Source organism: Dama dama, chromosome 5, assembly GCF_033118175.1.
Source record: "Dama dama isolate Ldn47 chromosome 5, ASM3311817v1, whole genome shotgun sequence".
NCBI lineage: Eukaryota > Metazoa > Chordata > Mammalia > Artiodactyla > Cervidae > Dama > Dama dama.
Window position 1 is genome coordinate 124909662 of NC_083685.1, and position 21761 is coordinate 124931422.

General features: G+C 58.3%; 2 protein-coding genes and 1 non-coding gene across 5 annotated transcripts in view; 1 reads left to right on the forward strand and 2 right to left on the reverse strand.

Annotated features, from left to right (window-relative positions):
* Positions 1-1496: 1496 nt before the first annotated feature.
* GALK1 (galactokinase 1) lies at positions 1497-8453 on the forward strand. Its single transcript, XM_061144813.1, has 8 exons — positions 1497-1730; positions 2448-2637; positions 3079-3198; positions 3389-3524; positions 3636-3817; positions 7801-7951; positions 8053-8215; positions 8306-8453. The coding sequence occupies exons 1-8, from the start codon at positions 1566-1568 to the stop codon at positions 8375-8377; spliced, it is 1179 nt and encodes a 392-aa protein (XP_061000796.1). The 5' UTR covers positions 1497-1565; the 3' UTR covers positions 8378-8453.
* Positions 8454-8569: 116 nt separating this feature from the next.
* Positions 8570-21761, reverse strand: part of ITGB4 (integrin subunit beta 4) — a 31489-nt gene continuing 18297 nt past the window's right edge. Inside the window, exons 26-40 of one of the 3 annotated variants that reach the window (XM_061144814.1) lie at positions 21542-21690; positions 18504-18708; positions 17185-17342; positions 16658-16838; positions 16393-16530; positions 13973-14155; positions 13751-13882; positions 11332-11568; positions 11036-11194; positions 10497-10646; positions 9778-9966; positions 9534-9689; positions 9284-9448; positions 9082-9189; positions 8570-8968 (exon numbers count right to left, since the gene is read on the reverse strand). In XM_061144814.1, the coding sequence (XP_061000797.1) occupies positions 8829-8968; positions 9082-9189; positions 9284-9448; positions 9534-9689; positions 9778-9966; positions 10497-10646; positions 11036-11194; positions 11332-11568; positions 13751-13882; positions 13973-14155; positions 16393-16530; positions 16658-16838; positions 17185-17342; positions 18504-18708; positions 21542-21690 (2450 nt within the window). In that variant the 3' untranslated portion in view covers positions 8570-8828. Of the gene's footprint in view, positions 8969-9081; positions 9190-9283; positions 9449-9533; positions 9690-9777; positions 9967-10496; positions 10647-11035; positions 11195-11331; positions 11569-11651; positions 12158-13750; positions 13883-13972; positions 14156-16392; positions 16531-16657; positions 16839-17184; positions 17343-18503; positions 18709-21541; positions 21691-21761 lie in introns of those variants that run through there. The other 2 variants (XM_061144815.1, XM_061144816.1) reach the window with 2 other exon arrangements.
* On the reverse strand, positions 19441-19512 carry TRNAA-AGC (transfer RNA alanine (anticodon AGC)). Its single transcript has one exon. It is a non-coding gene; the product is annotated as a tRNA-Ala (tRNA).

Sequence of the window (21761 nt, forward strand, 5' to 3'; positions counted from 1 at the left end):
TCTCAGTTGGAAGACTCTGGGTTTTGGCCGTGTTCAAGCTGCAGCCATGTGGGTTCAAGTCCCAGGTGGGGTTTTGACTGGGTTTGAGTCCCAGCACTAAGTCGACTCACTCATGTCTGACTCTTTGTGATCCCATGGACTGGAGCCCGCCAGGCTTCTCTGTCCACGGGATTCTCCAGGCAAGAATACTGGAGTGGGTTGCCATCTCCTTCTCCAGGGTTGAGTCCCAGTACATGGGTTTTAAGTCACAATATGAGGTAAACTGTTTCAACTGCAGCACAAGAGCTTCTTCCCCCCCCCCCCCCCCTTCATGTGGGTTCATTGGAGAAGGAAATGGCACCCCACTCCAGTACTCTTGCCTGGAAAATCCCATGGATGTAGAAGCCTGGTAGGCTACAATCCACGGGTCGCAAGAGAGTCGGACAAGACTGAGCGACTTCACTTTTACTTTTTATGTGGGTTCATACAAGGCGGATTCTTAACCACTGGACCACCAGGGAAATCCCTTTTATACATTCTGATAACAAGTCCTTTAAATATATGATTTGCAGCTATTTTTTCCATTCTGTGAGTTGTCTTTTCACTTTTTTGATGGGGTCCTTAGATGTGCAAAAGTCTTTTACTTTGATGAAGTACAGTTTGCCTATTTTTCTTTTGTTGCTTGTGCTCTGGAGTCATATGTAAACAACCACTGACTAAGCCAACGTCCCAAAGGTTTACCCTTATGTTTACTTCTAGGAGTTTTCAGAGCTAACTTTTGAATGCTCTTGGGGCAACTTCTGAGCAGATCCCCAGCTACAGCCGGGGCCACAGCCCTCCACAAAACTCCCCTCCCTAATTTTAAACAGTCTGCTTATATTTCAGCCTTTCCCTTCCAAGGTTTCCTATGGAGTGTCCAACTGTGGACAAGCTTGAAGGTTTAGGATGCAGGTTGGTGAGAGAGGATGTCACATTCAGAACACCCGACTTTGGAACCAAGGTTCCTGACTGAGGAAGCACCTGCCTTGACAGCTGGGCCCATCACTGCCCACTACCACCCTCCTTACTGCCCCATTGCTAGGAGCTGGGACAGCGGGTCCACTCTAGGAAAGGAGCCTACAGAAAGTGACTCCACCAAACTCGGGCTGTCCTTCTCTCTATACTGATTGTCTGGCCACCCTCTTAGAGATTCCTGATCAGGGGTTGGTGACCTCTGCATGACTTTAGGACCTGGGAGAGCCCTTTGGGAGACCCAGGTGTGCTGGAGGCCAGCTCTGTAGCTCTGGCCGAGGTAGACGGCTGGGTGGATGGGTGTGACACAGGCCAAGGAAGGGCAGCTCAGATCTCCCGGTCCGACCAATCCCCGCCGCGGTGGGCTCCCAGCGATCCTTCCCGAAGCCCGCCGCCAGCCCGCCCCCTCGCCCGCGGCCGGAGGATTGGGCCGGCGCGGCGGGCGGGGCGGGGCCGGGCCGGCGCGGCCCGGTTTGGGGCGGTGCGAGCAGCTACTGTGAGCCGACGCCGTGCGGCCCCGCCCCAGCATCCCGCGCCTGCCGGACTGCGCCCGGCGGAGCCGCCGGGAGAGCGTCATGGCCGCTTCGGAGCAGCCCCAGGTCGGGGAGCTGCTGGCCAAGGCCCGGAGAGCCTTCCTGGAGGAGTTCGGGGCCGAGCCCGAGCTAGCCGTGTCTGCCCCGGGCCGCGTCAACCTCATCGGGGAACACACGGACTACAACCGGGGCCTGGTGCTGCCCATGGTGAGGGGCTGGGCGGGAGGCGCCCCGCGTGCACCGTTGCGCGGGCCGCTCCGAAGTTTCACTCCCGCCGCGTGTGGGGCCCGAGCACGTAGAGAGGCCCTCGGATGGGGCATTTCTCACGTCGGCAGGCAGGAAGGCGGGAATCCTCGAGGAAGTCGGCTGTGGACCGCTGATCCTCGCCATCTCCCTGGGAGCCTCCTCGCGGTGTGGGGGAATGCGGAAGCGGGGGCGCAGGGGTAGATCCGGGCGAAGTAAAGCCCTAAGCTCCTGGTCCAGCCCGTTCAATTCGCAGAGGAGGCTCAGAGAGGGCTAGAGATCTGCCCAAGGTCACACCGCGGCGATTGGACTGCCTTAGCCTGGGGCCGTGTCCATTCTCGGTGCAGCCTGGCAGGTTGAGTGAGTACAGTGCCTCTGAGGTTGCCTCCAAATGGGGAAGCGCCAAAAGGAGCTCTTCTGTTGTTTTCCCTGTTGAACTCTCTCTCTCCCCCTTGCGTCACAGCCAGGAGCCCACGCTCAGGGCAGAGTTCAGGTCTGCACTCCGGAAGCACTGACCCTTCCCCCTGGGGCAGGACTCAAGCCCCCCAAGGCCTGATGAGCCGTTAGGCTCTTCCCCGGGACACTCCCCATTCCCTCCACCTGGAGCCCGGAGGTCAGCTCCCTGTTTGCCCCAGGGCCCCTGATATTGGGAGTTTTGCATACTTTTGTTTCTCCTGCCAGGCTCTGGAGCTTGTGACGGTGCTGGCGGGCAGCCCCCGCGAGGACGGTCTTGTCTCCCTCCTCACTACCTCTGAGGATGCTGACGAGCCCCGGCGGCTGCAGTTTCCCCTGCCCACAAGCCAGAGGCCACTGGAGCCTGGGACCCCTCACTGGGCCAACTACGTCAAGGGAGTGATTCAGCACTACCCAGGTTTGGGGCCCGGGGCTGGGTCAGATTCCTTCCTGGGCCACAAAGCACGTTAGCTCATCTGATCCACTGTGGGGTAGGCGTGCAGAGTGGAGATTCCCCAGTGGGCAGGGGAGGAGACTGATGCCCCCAGGGGTTCCAGAACTAGCCCTGGGTTGCCCATCCAACGATTGGAGGAGCCAGGATTCAAACCCCAACGTGTTGGTCTCCAGAGTCCTGAATCCGGAGAACTGGGAGACTGTGTCTCAGGACCCTCAGGGTGGGAGGGTGGAGGGCAGCGGACCCCTTGGTCCAGCAGGTTGGTGACCTCTCACAGTTGAGACACATTCCCCCAGCAGCAGCTGCCAGGCAGTTGCCTCCCTTTGCATCAGAACGCCACATACCCTTCTTGTGTTCATCCTTCCCGGTGGCCCATCTTACTGTCATCCATTCTTTCCCCTGCAGCTGCCCCCCTCCCTGGCTTCAGCGCAGTGGTGGTCAGCTCCGTGCCCCTGGGGGGTGGGCTCTCCAGCTCGGCGTCCCTGGAAGTGGCCACGTATACCTTCCTACAGCAGCTCTGCCCAGGTACCTCCCAGCCCCCACCCAGCCCTGTTTCCCCGAGGTCCTGTGATCAGAGCTTCCTACGCCAACCGTGGCCTTGGCGGGGTAGGGGGGAATCTCCCTGGAACGTCACTGGAGCTACTGCTGCTCCCACCTGCCGACCCCTCGTGCCCCGTCCTGGGCCCCAGCCTCCCCACCTCGCCCTGTGCCGCAGACTCGGGGACAATAGCTGCCCGGGCCCAGGTGTGTCAGCAGGCCGAGCACAGCTTCGCAGGGGTGCCCTGTGGCATCATGGACCAGTTCATCGCACTGCTGGGGCAGAGAGGCCATGCGCTGCTCATTGACTGCAGGTCAGGGGCTCCCCCCTTGGACCTCCCACCTCACAGGAACTCCTGGATGGAGCTTGCACGGCAAGCAGACACCTGGCCTTGTCATCTCCCCTTGCTCCATCTCCACCCCAGGTCCCTGGAGACAAGCCTGGTGCCGCTGTCGGACCCCAAGCTGGCCGTGCTCATCACCAACTCCAACGTCCGCCACTCATTGGGCTCCAGCGAGTATCCCCTGCGGCGGCGCCAGTGTGAAGAGGTGGCCCGGGCGCTGGGCAAGGAGAGCCTTCGAGAAGTACAGCTGGAGGAGCTAGAGGGTGAGTGGAGGGTGGCAGCTGGCTGGGTGCGCTCTGTCCTGGAGACTGCTCGGCACCCCGAGGGGGCTGCTGAGTGGGGCGGGGCGGGGCCCAGATGTACTTCCTCTCGCCTCTCGGAATCTCTGCCAAGGTCTGCCCACTCCTGATACGGCTAACATAGGACTGCTTGATATCTCGATATCGTTTTTTTATAATCTAAGAATTAAATATGCACCGTGGAAAATACAGAAAAGGGCAAAGAAGAAAATAACAAGCTATAACATTGCTACCCAGAGATGGCCACTAAGCTTTTTTTTTTTTTGGCTGCACTGGGTCTTTGTTGTGATGATCGGGCTTCTCTTGTGGAACATGGGCTCCAGGCACACGGGCTTCAGTAGTTGCAGCCCATGGGCTCAGTAGCTGTGGCGCACAGGCTTGGTTGTTCCCTGGCATGTGGAATCTTCCTTGATCAGGGATAGAACCTGTGTCCCCTGCATTGTCAGGAAGATTCTTAACCGCTGGACCACCAGGAAAGTCCTACTGTTAGCATTTTGATATATTTCTTTTAGTGGTTTTCTGTACCTGTGTTTTCTTTTTTAAAAATACTTAAAATTTTTTTAATTGAATTATGGTTGATTTACACTGTTGTGTTGGTTTCATCACCTGTATTTTCAAAGTTGAGTAAATACAGTATTGCTACCTGCCCTTTTATCACCCTTAACTCCCTCAGAACACTCCCTATACCATGAAAGGCTGGTCATCAACATGGCTTTTTTTTCCCCCCACAAAAGTTTACTCTTAAATGTACAATAGGTACCAAGACAAGACAACACTTCATTGTAGCTATAGGTGGCAACAGATGTTAATGGCAGGGAGTCCAGATGTTTAAACAGGAATGGAACTAAGAATCATCATTGCCTCAGGCACAAGGAACATTTTTTGGCCAGATTTCTTAATTCCTCCTGTGGGCAGGGGGCCTTTCGGCTTTGGCTTTTAGCTCCTCCTCCTGTTTGTGTTTGAATGCCTTATCTTCCTCGTCCCATCTCCTTGGCTTGCTTCTTGGGCTGCATCAGGGGCTTCTTCTTGCCACCTTTGAGGTCCGACATGGTGCCTGCCACCCCTTCCCCAGACCCTGCCACTGGAAGCGATTTTTTTTGGCTGCCTGGGGCCTTAGTTTCGGCATGTGGAATCTTTGGTTGCAGCATGTGAACTCTTAGTTGCAGCATGTGAGGCCTATTAATAGTTCCCTAGCCAGGGAACAATCATTGGTTCCAGGCCCCCTGCTTTGTGAGCACAGAGTCTTAGGCACTGGACCACCAGGGAAGTCCCCATCAACATGGCTTTTTAAAGCTACTGTAGCATTTCAGCATATAGGTGCCCTTTAATTTACTTAACCAGTTTCTGATAATCACATCTAACACTGCGAGGGATGTTTTTATACATAATTCTTTCTCTACGTTTTTCTCCTATTTTCTCAGGATTAGATTGTTTGGAGTAGGATCACAGGGTCAAAACATAACATGTATTTTTTTTTTTTTTTTTAATTAGTTGGAGGGATAACATGTATTTTTAAGTTTCCAGATATACATGGCCAGGAAGGTAGTCTGTTGAACAGTTTAAAGGTCATGTAAACATAAACTCATTGAATTCTCTCACAACTCTGTAGGACAGATATTACTCTCATCTTTAAACAGTTTTTATTTATTTATTACTTTTGACTGCCCTGGGCCTTTGTTGCTTTGCCTGAGCTTTCTCTAGTTGCGGCAGTCCGGGGCTGCTCTTGGCTGCGGTGCTGAGGCTTCTCGTTGCGGTGGTTCTAGGCATGAGTGCTTCGGTGTGGCAGCTCCTGGGCTCAGTAACCGGTGCGCGGGCTCAGCTGCTCCACAGCCTGTGGGATGCTCCCAGACCAGGACTCAAACCCATGGCCCCAACACTGGCAGGTGGAGTCTTATCCACTGCGCCACCAGGGGAGTCCCTCTCACTTTTTTGTGATGGGGATATACAGTGAGTGGCAAGGCTAAGACTTGATCCCAGGCAGATCAGCCCGGCCTGCTACCTTCCGGGCCAGGCTGCTGGCCTTAGGAGCTGCCCTCCCTGGCAGTGGGGGGCCCTTTTCAGGGACCCTCTTGTCCTTCGTGGTGAACCAACATCTTTAGACCTTCCCCACCTGCTCTGTGCAGGTGACGGTGGTTGAGCTTTTTACCCTTGAGCACTTGGCTGTTTCTCCCCTCCTCCTCGGCCCTTCCATTCGCCACCCCCCCCACCCCCTAGCCCTGGAGGTCTCTCTCTCCCTCAGGAATCGTGCTCCTCTCTGCCTGCCTTTCTGTCCTCCGCCTGCCTCCCCACCTTCTGCTTTTAAACATGCCCCGTCTTCTAACATCCTCATATGGAGTCTCCTTCCTATGCCAGTCCTCTGGGAAGGGTGCCCGATGCTCACGACCCGCATTTTCTCCTCTCTGTGTGCGTGCTGAGTCACTTCAGTCGTGTCCGACTCTTTGCGACCCCATGGACTGTAGCCTGCCAGGCTCCTCTGTCCGTGGGATTCTCCAGGCAAGAATACTGGAGTGGGTTGCCATTTCCTCCTCCAGGGGATCTTCCAAACCCAGGGATCAAACCCATGTCTCTTTGTGTCTCCTGCATTGGCAGGCGGGTTCTTTACCACTCATGCCACCTGGAAAGCCCTTTCTCCTCTACTCATTTCTGAGTTCTCTGAACCTGCCCGCCTGTCTCCTTTCTCCTCTCTACTCATTTCTGAATCCTCTGAACCCGGTGGCTGGTCTCCCATGCCACCTGGTACGACAGCTCTCCTGGGGGCTCCCTGCAGAAACCTGGGGGCTGCCCTCGCCAACCCCCCAGTGCTGGATCTGCTTGGTCAGAGCCCTGTTCCTCCTCTGGGGCCTGCCACAGGCTTTGTCCCCACCTCAACTCCAGCCACCACCGCCCCACTGAGGACTCAGATGGGAGTCCGACCCCCATTCCCATCTGGGGTCCTGGAGCCTTCACCTGGCCCTGACGGAACTCATCCTTCTCCTGGGCACCGCTCCTCTGACTTCACCTGTCTGTTATTTCCGCACCCTTGTCACTCCTGTTTGAAACTTCAGTTACCCCTGAGTGCTTCCTGGCCCCCAGCCCCCTCGGGTCTCTGACCTCTTCCTCCTCCTCCCCTTCCTCCCCACATCGGGCCCCTCCTGGTCTCTGACGTTTAACAGCCTCCAGCTGGACTCCTGGCGCCGCCTCTCCCAGCGGGGCCCCTGCCCAAGGCAGTTACTTTTGTCAACTAGAGCTCAGCTCTGTCCTTCCCCGGCTCCAGAACCTCACTGGCACCCGGAATTAAGTTTGGAAGTCTCCTCAGTGTTCAGGGCCGCCCTTAGTGACTCGGCTGGCTGTGCTCACTTCAACATTGGCCAGTTGGACAGCCTGCTGGTTCCGTGGGGTATCCCAGGCAGACCTGGGTTGTACCCCAGTTCTGGATTCCTGGCCCTTGGAGGTTTCACTGTTAGTCCAGCAAAAACACCAGCAGAACCTTTCCTTTCTGTTCTGTCTTGGCCTCTGAAAGGCAGCAGTGTCCTGTTCGCTATGGAAGCAGTGAGTTTGGGGCTCAAACGGCTGTTTATTGAGTACCCACTGTGTGCCGGGCACGCTGGGGGCTCTGCATGTGTCTGCTCAGTTCTCCCCACACCCCGAATGAGGTGGGTCATGCCCCCTTTTTTGGCCACACTGCCCAGCACGTGGGATCTTAGTTCCCCAACCAGGGACTGAACCCATGCTCCCTAGAGTGAAAGCTTGGGGTCTTAACCACTGGACCCCCAGGGACGTCCTGGATACCCCCTTTTGTAATTGAGGAGGTGAGGTCTGAAACCTTGCTCCCCAACCCGAGGTTCTACCCACGGCTTCGTTAGAACCAGAGTGGAGATGCCCCCGTGCACCCCCGGGGCCAGCGGCCTGGAGTCCACAGGGGCCCAGAGGCCGTGGTGGCGGGTCTGCTGAGACCCTTTCCTCCCCAGCTGGCCGGGATCTGATGAGCATGGAGGCCTTCCGGCGGGCGCGGCACGTGGTGGGCGAGATCCAGCGCACGGCCCAGGCGGCGGCGGCCCTGCACCGTGGCGACTACAGAGCCTTCGGCCGCCTCATGGTGGAGAGTCATCACTCACTCAGGTGAGGCCCCTGGGTGCCCGGCACCCCGCGGGCACACGTGTTCTAGCTGGGGCCGGCTCCAGGCCTCCCCCCTCCCCCCTCCCCCCATATCCTCTCCGCAGAGACGACTACGAGGTGAGCTGCCCCGAGCTGGATCAACTGGTGGAGGCTGCGCTCTCCGCGCCCGGGGTTTACGGCAGCCGCATGACGGGCGGTGGCTTCGGGGGCTGCACGGTGACTCTGCTGGAGGCCTCCGCCGCTCCCCGGGTGATGCAGCACATCCAGGTGGGCAGTGCTGGAATTGTGGGGCGCGGGGAGCAGGAGAGATGGGCTCCCAGGGCCCCGCTGAGTTCATACCCGCCCCCCCCCACACAGGAACAGTACCGCGGGACCGCCACCTTCTACCTCTCCCAGGCGGCTGATGGCGCCAAGGTGCTGCACTTATGAGGCCCTCGCCGGGACGGCACGCGGCGGGCCTCCCCTCCTGTCTGGGTGCTCAATAAACTTGTATCTCTGACTCTGATGCCCGCCTGCCTCAGGAGGTGGATGTGTGCTGGGGCATCAGAAAAGGGGTGTGTGAGAACCGCTCCCTGCTCTGGGCAGGCCCCAGAAACATGGTCAGGGCAGAACCAAGCGGTAGCAAAATCCTTTATTATAGTGCAGAACAAAGCCAGGTCCTTGTCATGCTGGGTCCAGCTCTTTGGTTACAAAGGGGCTCGGGCCTGGGGCAAGGGGGCAGCCAGAAGGGCCTTCCGGGACCTCTGCCCGCTCCGTGCCGCCCAGAGGACACGGCCAGAGGCAGCGGCCCTGTGATCAGCATGCAGGTGCGCTGGGCCACCAGGGGTCCAAGAATGGAGTAGCTGAGGCAACGCCTGGGGGAGGGGGTGTGGCGGGGGGCTCAGGTCTGGAAGAACTGTTGGTCCACGTGGGTGCTGAGGGTCCCACTGGTGGTCAGCGTCCGGCTCACAAACTCCTCTGTCACGTGCCGCGTGAGGGAGCCACTTGCTTCCAGGTGCTGGGAGCCCAGGGTGAGTCCATCTGCAGGGGAAGAAGCGTTGAAGGACCCACCCCCGGGGTCCTGACCACGCCCCCTGCTTCCTGTTAGCTCTGTTTCCCCGGGGAGAGCCAGGAGCCCCCACCAGGCAACTCACCCAGTAGGAAGGGCTCAGTGGTGCTGGAGTGGGTGGTGATGCTGCTGTATTCCCCTGACACTGGGTGCTGGAAGAGCCCCGAGTGGCCGCCCAGCTGGGGGAAGGGTCCTGGGGGGGGGGGGGGTGCGTAGTTAGAGGATGCTGCCAGGAGAGGGCGTGGCGGGAGAAGGGGCGGGGCTGGAGAAGGGGCGAGGAATCCTGCCTCCATCCTGGGACTCGATGGTGATGATCCCCTCGCGCTCCGGCCCGAAGCCTTGGGTGGTCTTGGCCTGCACCTTGAACTTGTAGGGCACGTTCTCGCTGAGACCGGGCACGGTCAGCCGGCTCTCAGGGCTGTCGCCGTCCACCAGGAACGTGGTGGCTGGCTCTGGGCAGGGAAGATCCCTTTCAGTCTCTGCAGCTCCTTCTCCACCCTTCCCCTCCCCTGCCCCCCTACCCGGGGCGGGCAGCACCTCCTCCGTGGGCCATCTCACACGTCACCAGGTAGCCCAGAATGTCGCCGTCTGGCCTGCGGGGCCGCTCCCAGCTCAGCTGCAGAGAGTCGGGGCTCAGGGCTGTGAACACCAGCGGGCCGGGGGCGCTGGGCGTGCTCAAAGTGAAGGCGGAGCCTGGGGGTAGCGAGGAAGCTTGTCAGGGGTTGGGTAGGTGTCTGAGTGCCAGGTGGGGGCACCTGCGGGGGTGGGGGCAGCAACTCACCGGGCAGGGGGCAGAGTGGGCTCTGCGGGTGCACCTGCGACTCGATGGTGATGACGCCCTCGCGCTCTGGGCCCCAGCCCTGCTGGCTCTGGGCCCGCACGCGGAACACGTAGGAGTGGTTGGGCAGGAGGTCCTCCACCACCACCGAGGTCTGGCTGGGGTTGGGGATGTTGAGGCGATACAGCTCACCTGGGTGGGGGACGGAGGCAGACAGCAGAGCAGCCTCATTCCTCATTCCTAACCCCTGGCCTGATCCCGCCCCTCCCCGAGACTGCAGCCCAGACCTGGTCATCACCCAGCCAGGGTCAGCTGTGTTTGGGGTACAGGCGGGGTCGGCCTTGTGTGGTGTGGTTGGTGGTTCAGGTTGTGCACTATACAAGGGGTGTGTGGAGCCTGAAATCCCATCTGTGTATGATGGCTGTTTACGGGCCCAGGTCATGCCTGCCCAGAGAAGTGCCACTTCTCATGGCCCAGCAGAGAGGCCCTGGGTCCCTAAGCAAAACCTTGCAGGGAACTGATGGGAGAGAGGTTCAGGGAGATGGCTGAGGATGCAGCGGAATAGGGAAGGCAGTGAAGGGGACAGTGGGGGACTCGGAAGAGAAAGACCCTCTCAGAAAGGCAGGGGGGTGGGAGTGGGGCCCGTTAGTGGTCAAGTGGCTCGGCTGGGCTCCTGACAGCCCGAGCCCCTGTGTGTCAGCCCGCCAGCAGCCAGGCCTCACCGCCGTTCAGCAGCTGGTACTCCACGCTGTAGCCCTGTAGCGCACGCTCACACTGCGGCTCCTGCCAGCTCACTTTCAGAGACGTGGGTCCGAGGGCGGAGAACACCAGGCGGGTGGGTGTGTTGGGCACACCCGCAGCCAGGCGGGAGCCTGCAGATGGGGGGGGGGGGGGGGGGGGCGCAGTCAGCCTGCGGCAGGGGTGTCTGGGCAGGAGTCCTTGGTTCTCAGCCACACCTCCCTGGCCACTGGCCAGGCAGCCCACTCAGCCCTGCAGCACCCTCTCCAGGCCGCCCAGGGCCTCCCCACCGCACTCGGTGGGTGCGGGCTCCACCTGAGCTGGCCGGCCCCCCACCCTCCTCAGCAGGCCCCTCTCCTGCCCTAGCCCCAGCCCAGCACCCTGGGCGGACAGGCCGCTTTAGGCACCAGCGTGGATGTGGATGGAATGGAGGGTGAGGAGGCGCGGGCAATGCTGATGGTGGGTGGATGGTGACATGGAGCCGGACGGCCATGGAGACGCAGGACGGCCACCCCTGTACTACCTGGGCCCCAAGACGGCGCTGCTGGCTGCCCAGCCAGGATTATAGAGTCTCTCAAGTCCCCGGAGCGGGGGGCCCCCTTCATCTGAGCCCGACTCCGGGACCCCAAGGCCCAGGACAGCGGAAGCCTGCTCCTCCCGTGTTCCCAGATGGGAGGGAGGCCTAGGGCAGGACAAAATATGAGTGAGCCGTGGTGGGGCGGGTGTGCGTGTCGGACGATGGGCAGCGGGGGGACAGCAGCCCCCGCCCCGCCTCCAGGAGCTGTAAGAGAGGAAGGACGGGCCAGAGGCGGCACTCACTCTGGGAGGAGAGGGAGGTGAGGGTGGAGTAGTCCCTGGGCAGCGTGGCCGAGTGTGAGTGCTCCGTGCGGGTCAGCGAGTGGTAGTCCCGCGTGAGGGTGGACGAGCTGCTCAGCATGCGGTGGGGGAGCTGCGGGCTCAGGTGGGTGCCGTGGGCCGCAGTGCTCACGGTCATCCTGTGCAGGGAGTTGGCGCTGCCCGGGAAGGCGAAGTCCATCCGCCCGTTCACCAGGTGCTCTGCGGGGACAGGGCAGGGTCACTCCCACAGGCCCGGCCGCAGACCCCGGAGCCCCGAGGGGCAGGCTGCTGCAGCCCTGGGAGTTCCGGGGGTTTATCTACCTACCCTCCAGGGGCCCCCTGGCATCAAAACACCCAGCCTCCCTCTGCCCACCAGGGACAGAGGCCCCTGGCGGAGTCCACGGCCCCCCGCAGGATTCTGGAACGCAGGTCCCCTGGCCCAGCAGGAGGCCCCCCACGGACCCGACCTCCGCTGGGGCCTCGCAGCCCCTGCAGTCGGCCCCGCCCTGGGGAGAGCCCACACGCCTCCCTGGGGTCCCCCGGCTCTGGGGTCCCCTGGCAAGCCAGCCTGGCTGCGGTGGGCTCTGGCTGGAGCTGAAGTGGGTGCGGGTAGGGGCGTGCCGGTCACCTCCCTCCCCGCCGGCGCCCTGCGCGCCCCCATCGGCAGCGCCGTCTCCCGGGGGCCCGGAGTCAGAGGAGCGCCGGCTGCCGGCGGACAGGCGCGGGATGAGCTCCGGGGGCAGCCGCCACGTGACGCGCCGCAGGTCCAGCTCCTCCCCCAGCAGGGGCTCGAACTTCCAGCCGCCGCCTTGGGAACAACGAAGGGCCGCGTTGGCACCGCCAGGGGGCGCAGGGGGCGCGGAGGAGGGCCGGCGTTCCCCCGGCTATGCGATCTGGGTGTGCGGCGGCGGGAGCCCAGCGGCAGGCAGGTCCCTCAACCCGGAGGTGTTACAGGGCGGCCTGGGCCGCTACTGGCGAGGGAAGATGCCCTGGACCAGAGCCCTGGCTCTGCCGCGAGGCCTCTGCTCTGAGCCTGCTTCCGGTCTGGATGAGGGAGGGAGTGATGTCTCCCCGGCCTGCCTCCCAGCGAGTTCCAGCAGCCGGAGTAGATCTGTGTAGTGCCGACAAGCTGGGGAACCTGATTCATACCAGCTGCTCTCTCTATCCCAGACTCTCAAAACCCTCAAGACCTCTGAACCCTAGCTTGACTCCATGGAGGCCTGATGTAGGTAAGGAAGGACGAAAATACAAATCCTGGGGCTTCCTTGGTGGCTCAGTGGTAAAGAATCTACCTGCCAATGCAGGAAAAACAGGTTTGATCCCTGGTCTGTGACCCAACGGAACTGAACTGAACCTGGAAGATTCCACATGCCGCGGAGTAACTAAGCCTATAGGTCAGAACTACTGAGTTGCAACTACCAAGCCCTAGAGCCCGTCTTGCTCCACAGTAAGAGAAGCCACCACGATGAGAAGCCTGCCTGGCAATGAAGACCCAGCAGAATCAAAAATAAATTACATAAAAAGGAAATACAAATCCTGGTGGATTTTCACTCAGCCTAGTATGACTGGCATCCCATTTCACAGATCAGAAAACTGAGGCAGAGAATGTACATGATTCATCTGAATTCCCACAGTGGTGGTTTAGTCACTAAGTCCTGTTCGACTCTTGCCCCATGGACTCCATGGACTGTGGCCCGCCAGGCTCCTCTGTCCATGGGATTCTCCAGGCAAGAATACTGGAGTGGGTTGCCATTTCCTTCTCCAGGGGATCTTTCCAACCCAGGAATTGAACCCAGGTCTCCTGCATTGCAGGCAGATTCTTTACCAACTGAGAGCTACAAGGGAAGCTGTCCCGCAGTGAAGCCAGAGCTAAAACAGACCCCAAGCGTCCCACTCGAGGGCTCCTTGCATCACACTGTACAGGAATCCAAGAGGGAAGCAGAACAGGGCCATGCAAGGAGCACTGCTCTGGGGCCCCCGAGCCAGTGGCTATTCTGGGGCTCCTGGACCAGGCTTGCCTCCTCGCCTGAAGCCCTGTGTCTGGGAGGTGCCCTGGGTGTCCTGACGGCACTGCACAGCTGGTGAGCCTTCCACTCTCAAACCTGTGTTTCCAATCTCATGTGCACAAGCCCGTGTGCATGTGCCCCAAGCCCATGTCTGTCTGTCTGTCTGTCTGTCCTCACACAGAGACGTGCACACCAGTCCTATGAACCGTGTCGGCTTTGTCCCGTCTGTACCCAGAGCCAGAATGCTGATCGTTGATTTTGCAGAGAGGGGACTTTCCATCTTGATCTTCGTGCCCAGTGGTCACTGGCCCCTTCGCTGTCTCTGGACACCAGCGAGAGCCCCACCCTCTACCCAGGACCCCCACCATCCTCGCCAGGATCCCTGGCCCACTCACCGGTGTCATCAGAGACACTGGGCCTCTGGCTGCCGGCTGGGGAGCGGAGCACGTCATCGCTGTACATGAGGAAGCTCTCGTAGTCCTCCCCACTCTGGGCGTCCACGATGGGGATGTCAGGGATGATGGGGACTGCGGGGCAAGGGGAGGGGTAAGCCAGGGCCCAGACCTCAGACCCCTGCCCGCCCCTGCCCGCCCTGTGCCTCCCTGCCCCCTACTCACTAGACATGGGTCGCTTGGGCTGGGTGGCGAGGTTGATGATGGCCTCCCGCTCAGGCCCCCAGCCTGCTCCGTTGCGAGCCTTGACCGTGTAGCGGTACGGCTGGGACTCGCGCAGGTTCTCGATGAGCAGCGTCCGCTTCTTGGGGCCATCCACCAGCACCTTCTTCATGGGCCCGATGGGTCCTGGGGCAGGGAGAGCGCCTCAGAAGGGTCTGGCCCCAGCCTGGCCCCAGCCTCGGATGCCCCAGGACCGTCATGCGGCCCCTGAACTGCACCCAGGGGTGCAGGGGGACAAGGCAGGGAGCGAGCAACTGTTGATGCCCAGCCACGAGCCAAGCCCTGAGAACCTGGGTGTGACTGGCTTAGAGAAGTGTTGCTAGGGCTCCACGGGGTTCATCGCTAAGGTGAATGGCAGAGATACACTAGACTCAGGTCAGCCCCGAGTCACCTCAACCAGTTGGTAAAGGTCCTACATTCACGTGCGTCTGAGCGAGACTGGCTCCAGAGCCAAGAGTGCCATCACCACCTGTGCCTCACCGTCACCAACCAAACCCCACATGCTCTGTTGGGAAATCCAAAGTGGAGACATTTGGGGACTTCCCTGGTGGTCCAGGGGCTAAGACCTTGCTCTCCCAATGCAGGGGACCCGGGTTCAATCCTTGGTCAAAGAACTAGATCCTGCATGTTGTTGCTGAGTGGCCAAGTTGTGTCTGACTCTTTTGCAACCCCATGGACTGTAGCCCTTGAGGTTCTTCTGTCCATGGGATTTCCCAGGCAAGAACACTGGAGTGGGTTGCCATTTCCTCCTCCAGGGGATCTTCCCAACCCAGGGATCGAACCCAGATCTCCCACATTGGCAGGTGGATTCTCTACCACTGAGCCACTAGCGAAGCCCCAGATCCCACAGGCCACAACTGAAAAGATCCTGCGTGCCACGATGAAGACTGAACATCCCGCATGCCCCAATGAAGACCCGGCACAACCAAAACAATAAATAAAAAGTATTTTAAAAGTGGAGACACTCAGACACTCGCCATGGCTACCCTGGTCATCTGGGCAAGGACAGGAGGAGAGAGGCAGGCCTGATCCTGCAGCCGGGGACAGGCCGAGGCTTGCGGGAGCTGAGGGCGCCGGGGTGGGGTGGAGGTTGCACAAGAGTCAGTTAGCCGGGAGCAGAGGTGAGGCAGTTCCCCCACACCCGGGAGGGAGGACACGCAGCCCTGGGAGGTGGAGGAAGAGACCCCAGGCTGCTCTGAGTTACAGTGCCTAGGGGCCCTGACCTGAAAAGATGGGGCCCTCTGGGTGATCAGAAGACATCCCAGTGTCCGAGGGGTCCAAAGGAGGGCTCTTGGGGAAAACCCCACCTATGAAGCTTGATGCTGTCTGATAAGAAAGTGGCTGTGCTCCAAGAACTGGCCTGGGGGCCAGTTGGACCCCTGCCTGGGGGAGGTCTCCGAGTGCTGAGGTGGGCGCCCCCCCTTACATCTGTCTGCCAGGGGGAGAAGGGAAGGGGGCCACCCCAAAGCGCTGATTGATGCCCTTGGGTCAGGAGGGCTTCCTCACATGTTTGTGAGACAGGAGCTAAGACTGTGGGCCGAAAGCATCAGTCACGCCTGGTTAAGATTAAAGGCCGGGTCAGAAAAGACTTCCTGACAGTGGTCCATGGGTGGACCAGGAGTCGCCAACAGAATGAGCCAAGGTGTGACGCAGCAGCTGAGAAAGTTGTGTTTGGTCGGCCAAGCTAACAGAGCAAGGAGCCTGAGGCCCAGAACAATCCCTGGTGGGCCACTAGGGAGTGCTAAGCCTGAGCCACTTTAGGGTCCACAGGTTGCATCTGGGGGTGCGAAGCTCTCCATCCCTGGGATGAATTGAACAGGTGAGGATGCAAAGAGGAGGGCCCTGCATCAGGCAAGAGCAGGGCACTGAGTTCCCTTGAAAAGTTTTCCATCCTGACAATTGCAGGGGTCACCTCTCCCTTCCAGGACGGGAAAAAAATAAAGAGTTCTGCCAGGTGCTCTGGCCTAGGGCTGCCAGATAACATTTTGCATGAAATGTACTAGAAAAATTGTTTGTCTTAAGTTCAGGGCGTCCTCTGCTTTTTATTTGCTAAATCTCTCTACCCTGGCCTGAAGAGACCCGTGTAGAATTGAGCCACTCTCGTTGACCTGCGTGGGCAGGCACTGTGACTGCATTGCACACACATGACCTCAGGCCCTTCCATCCTCACCTGCCCTGGGAGCTTCTGGGCTCTGCTTTGGAATGCAACTAACTCAGCCCAAACCTGACCACAAACTTAACGATGCCCCCAGGCAACCAGACATGGAGATTCATCCACTGACCTGGGGGCTGTGACCTCCTCCTGTTCTCCGCACCCCTCCACCCCACCACCTCCCCGGGGGCAGAAGGAGAGGGGCCCTTACGGTTGTCCTCATTGACCAGGCCGTAGCAGACCTCGTAGGCTGTGATCTCGCCGTTGGTCTCGGCCGGCTCGGCCCAGCTCAGCTGGGTCACGGTGGAGGAGACGACGTTGAAGGCCAGACGCCCGGGCTCGCTGGGCACTGGGTGGGGCAGAGGGGGTGCAGGAAGAGCGCTGTCAACAGCAGACAAGGGGGCAGAGCTCTGGGCAGGGCGGGGCCGGGCAGGCTGGCATCAGGGTGGCCGGGGATGGACGTGGCGGGGCCTCACCTTCCTGGTGGGTGCGACAGGACACTGGGGAGCTGTAGGGGCCCTCGCCCTGAGCCCCGTAGGCGCACACCTTCATCTCGTAGTCGCAGTGCGGGTACAGGTTGGTGAGCTCCACCGAGGGCGCCTTGCTGTCGAGCAGGTGGGCTTCGGACTCAGAGTCACCCTGGATCCAGTACTTCACCTGTGCCCAGGGCGGGGCTGGTCAGTGGGGGGCAGCTGGCAGAGCCCACTGTCCCTCTGCTGAGCCCCGCCCTTAACGGTGCCGTGGGCACACAGACGTGGAGGGATTGAACGTCCTGCCAGGCGCACGCAGCAGGGCTGGCACAGAGCACAGGTGTTTCCGGGTTTTGGGGGGCCACCTTCCAGGGACTTCTTCCTCCCTCAGGGGCAGATGGGGGTTCCCCACCCACTGAGGCCAAGCACGCCCTCTCCTCTCCCTGGGGCCCTCTCTGGCCTCAGCGGGCCCATCTCTGCCACGTGTGACCGACCCCCCCATCCACCTGCCTCGTCGCGCCCCCCCACCTTACCCGGTACCCTGTCGGCTTGCCAGGAGGTGGCAGCCAGTTGAAGTGGATCTTCCGGGACCCAGCAGCCTTGGCATTGGGGTTCTGTGGGGCACCCAGGTCGCCCCGGGGTGGTGGGGGTGATGACACGGTCTGGTTCATTACACTCCGGTCCAGCTCATCTGCAGGGTGTCAAGCCAGGGCAGGGCAGTCAGCAGAGACTCCTCTCTGGCTTTGGGGGGCAGGAACCCATCCGCACCACCAGGGGGCACCAGACGCCCAGTTAAACACCAAGACTCCTTCCCTCTCACATCACATCACATGTATGGCTGTGAGAGGTGGACTATAAAGAGCGCTGAGCACCAAAGTATTGATGCTTTTGAACTGTGTTGGAGAAGACTCTTGAGAGTCCCTTGGACTGCAAGGAGATCCAACCAGTCCATCCTAAAGGAAGTCAGTCCTGAATGTTCACTGGAAGGACTGATGCTGAAGCTGAAACTCCAATACTTTGGCCACCTGATGCGAAGAACTGACTCATTGGAAAAGACCCTGATTCTGGGAAAGATTGAAGGCAGGAGGAGAAGGGGACGACAGAGAATGAGATGGTTGGATGATATCACAGACTCAATGGACATGAGACTGAGTAAACTCCAGGAGTTGGTGATGGACAGGGAGGCCTGGTGTGCTGCAGTCCATGGGGTCACAAAGAGTCAGACATGACTGAGTGACTGAATTGAATCTTCCTCCTGCTCCAGGGGGACCCAGGAGGGTCTCTAGAGGGATGAGGGCTTGCCCTTTTTATCCCTTTGGCAGCCAAGGTGTGCCCCACGGAGAACATTTTCTCTTCCCAACGCCCTTCCTCTCTCCCCTACCTCAAGACTCCTCCTCCGCCCCCACCCTCTGGGGAAACCGCCTCTCCAGGGTGGGCTCACAGGCCCCTCTATACTGGAACCTAAGGGCCCGTAAGAAGTGTTTCACCCCTTCTGGAACACTTGCATTTTAGCTTGAACTAAGGCTGAAGTCGTCAAAGGGCTAAGGCCTAATGGCGGGATTCCCAGCCAGCGGCAGGCCGGTGGCCACATGGCCCCAGTCTCTCTGATCGACAGCAGGGTTGCCAGATAAATACAAGATGCCTGGTTAAACTGGAATTTCACGCAAAGATACTTTTAAAGAATAAGTACATCCCCAATAGTGCATGGGATATACTTATACTACAAGTTCAGTTGTATTTTGTCTGAGATTCAAATTTAACTGAGCATTCTGTATTTTTACCGGCTGAGACTGTCAAGAAGCCCCTAGCCCTCCCTCCCCACCTGCTTAACCTGACCCCAGGCTCCGGCTACCTCGGTCCCCAATGATGACGGTGGCAGACTGGGGCTGGCCCAGGCGGGCCCCGAACTTGGGGTTGCTGAGTTGGATGTAGAAGCGGCGGGTCTGGGGGCCCCGCAGGAGGGAGTCCATCTCCTGCAGCTCCAGGAGCTTCACCTGCAGTTCCTTCCAGGTCTCCCCAGGTTGGAACAGCAGCTCACCCTCCGCGGGGATGTAGTCCTAGGAATGGCAAGGGGTCAGAGTTGGAGCAGGCCTGGGAGATGCGCCATGGCCACACCCCCATCCTCCACCCCCACCCCACAGCCAATGCAGAGACCCTCACGCACAGACTGTCCCACGTGGACACGGAATGGCTCCTGTTTATACAGCACCTCGTGGGCATCAAGCACTTTCCAGATACTAGCTCGTTTTATCCTCAGGGCAGAGTGAGGTAGAGATATTACTGTCCCCATTTTACAGATCGGGTAACTGAGGAACACAGAGGTAAAGAAAGCTGCCCAAGTTCACACAGGTAGTTGTGGTGGAGCTGGGATTTGAACCAAGGCACAGAGAGACAGGGATGCAGATAAAGGGGGTGAGAGAGACAAGGATGCAGATACTGGAGGGTCCCACACAGGCAGGCACTCAGCCAGGGGCGCTGAGATTTGCAGGCCTCACCTAGGAGGGAGGAAACGTTCCCCGCCCTGGGGCTCTAAAGTCTGGATCCCACCAGCCCCCAGGCCCTGCCTCCGGGGTGGGGTGCTTATATTCTCTCCAGTTTTTGTTTTTCAATGCCCTAGAGTTTTTACCTGAACATCCTGGGATTAACATGTACCTGTAAGGGGCTGATAGATTGCAATGTGTGTGTGTGTAGGGGAAGCCTTTTCACCTGACGCCACTAGGTGGCGCTGCAAACTAACATTCAGATTCTTTGCTAGCAAGCCACCAGGGAAGCCCAAAAAACGAAAAGGATGGAGGTACTGGGGATTGAACCCAGGGCCTCATGCATGCTAAGCATGCGCTCTACCACTGAGCTATACCCCCAGGCATCTGTCTGTATATACATACATGTACACATCTGTATAGAAAGAGACAAAGCAACTATCAACAATGGGTGAATCCATGTCAAGAGTAAATGGGTGCTAATTTTATTAGTCTTTCCATTCTGCTGTAGGTTTGAAGTTTTTCAAATAAGTTGAGAAATATTAAAAAATGTTAAAAAAAAAAAAAAAAAAAAAACATAGTTCACAACCAAAGGATCTTTATAAAGGGCTTCACTAGTGGCTCAGATGGTAAAGAATCTGCCTGCAATGCAGGAGACTTAGGTTTGATCCCTGGGTTGGGAAGATCCCCTGGAGAAAGGAAAGTCAACCCAGTCCAGTATTCTTGCCTGGAGAATCACATGGGCAGAGGAGCCTGGGGGTCCACAGTTCATGGGGTCGCAAAGAGTCAGACACGACTGAGTGACTTAACACTTTCATTTTTTCACTTTCATTGAAAAGTTATGTTTGTACAAATTCCTTTTTGGAATTTTTACTGGGAGCATTAGAGCAGTAGTGAGAACCATTCCTACCTATATAAAGAAATAAAGAATAGGGTGTGTGCGCATAGTTGCTCTCATGATTGCCAAGTGGGCCTGCAGGCCAGTGAGACTAACGTTTATTACTTTTTGAGTGAAGTTTTTTTGTTTCATTTTTAATTTGGGGCCACACCCTGTGGCATATGGAACTTCCCCAAACCAGGATTGAACCCACACCCCCTGCAGTGAAAGCGCAGCATCTTAACCACTGGTCCAAGAGGAAAATCCAGTGAATTTTTTTTTTTCCAGTGAAGTTTTGATATGAATATTTTTAGTTTTAAAATATTGGTAATAGGTATAAAATAGATAACTAATAAGAATCTATGGTATAGCACAGGGGACTCTACTCAGCACTCTGTAATGACCTATATGGGAACAGAATCTAAAAAAGAGTGGATATATGTCTATGTTTAACTGATTCACTTAGCTGTACAACAGAAACTAATATGGTAAATCAACTGTATGCCAATAAAAAAATTAATTAAAAAAAAATTGGTAATGGTAATAGGGAATTCCCTGGCAGTCCAGTGGTTAGGACTCTGCAATTTCATTGCCAGGTCCCTGGGTCCAGGTTCAGTCCCTGGTTGGGGGACTAAGATCCCACAAGCCAAGCAGCACGGCCAGAACAATCAAAATACACAAAATGTTGGTAATTAATTTAGAAAAACAAACAGATGTATAAGCCAAACTAAGTATGGACATGGCTGTTGTCTAAGAGTGATAAAGTTGTGATAAAGTTGACACCAGCCCACCAGGAGGCCCTCCCTTCCCTGAAGGGTTGGTTCTGTGGCCTGGCCCAGAGAGGGCCTGCCTGGCAATGACAGTCTGGGGACATGAGGCCTGTGATCCCCCATCAAGGAGGCCAGAGCCCCTGGACCATGACAGACGGGGCAGTTTATTTCTTTGAAGAGTGCCCGGGTGAATCCTGGAATGCTACAAGGGGGACACGGATGGTCTGGACATGATGAGGCCTTATTCAGGGTATCACTGGCCTTTTTGGTGAAAGTGAAAGGGAAATCACTCGGTCGTGTCCGACTCTTTGCGACCCCAAGGACTGTAGCCCACCAGGCTCCTCTGTCCATGGGGTTTTCCAGGCAAGAATACTGGAGTAGGTTGCCATTTCCTTCTCCAGGAGATCTCGACTCATTTGAAAAGACCCCGATGCTGGGAAAGATTGAAGGCAGGAGAAGAAGGGGACAACAGAGGATGAGATGGTTGGATGGCATCACCGACTCAATGGACATGAGTTTGAGTAAACTCCGGGAGTTGGTGATGGACAGGGAGGCCTGGGGTGCTGCAGTCCATGGGGTCACAAGGAGTTGGACACGACTGAGTGACTGAACTGAGCTGAGCCCCTGCTTCAGGGTGGCAGGGGGAACGTGTCCTTGGGAGGCCAGCCCGTGCCCGCCACCAGCATCCAGAGACCCAGGATGCCGCTGTGTCCGGCTCCCACCGGGCCCTTGGGATGTGCCTGACGCTGTGGCGAGGACTCACCCGGTTGCCCTTGGCAGTGTTGTCCTGCGTGCGGTAGGAGACCTGTGACTTGCCGCTGTCCAGGATGCGCCGGACCACGGGGATGCGGGCCACATGCTCCCCGCTGCTGACCAAGTACTCGGGCTGCTCAAAGGACACGATCCCGCTGGCTGCAAGGAGTCAGGCGCCGGTCAGGGGTCTTGACCACAGTCCCCCTCTCAGCCCCCGCCCTCCCTCTGGC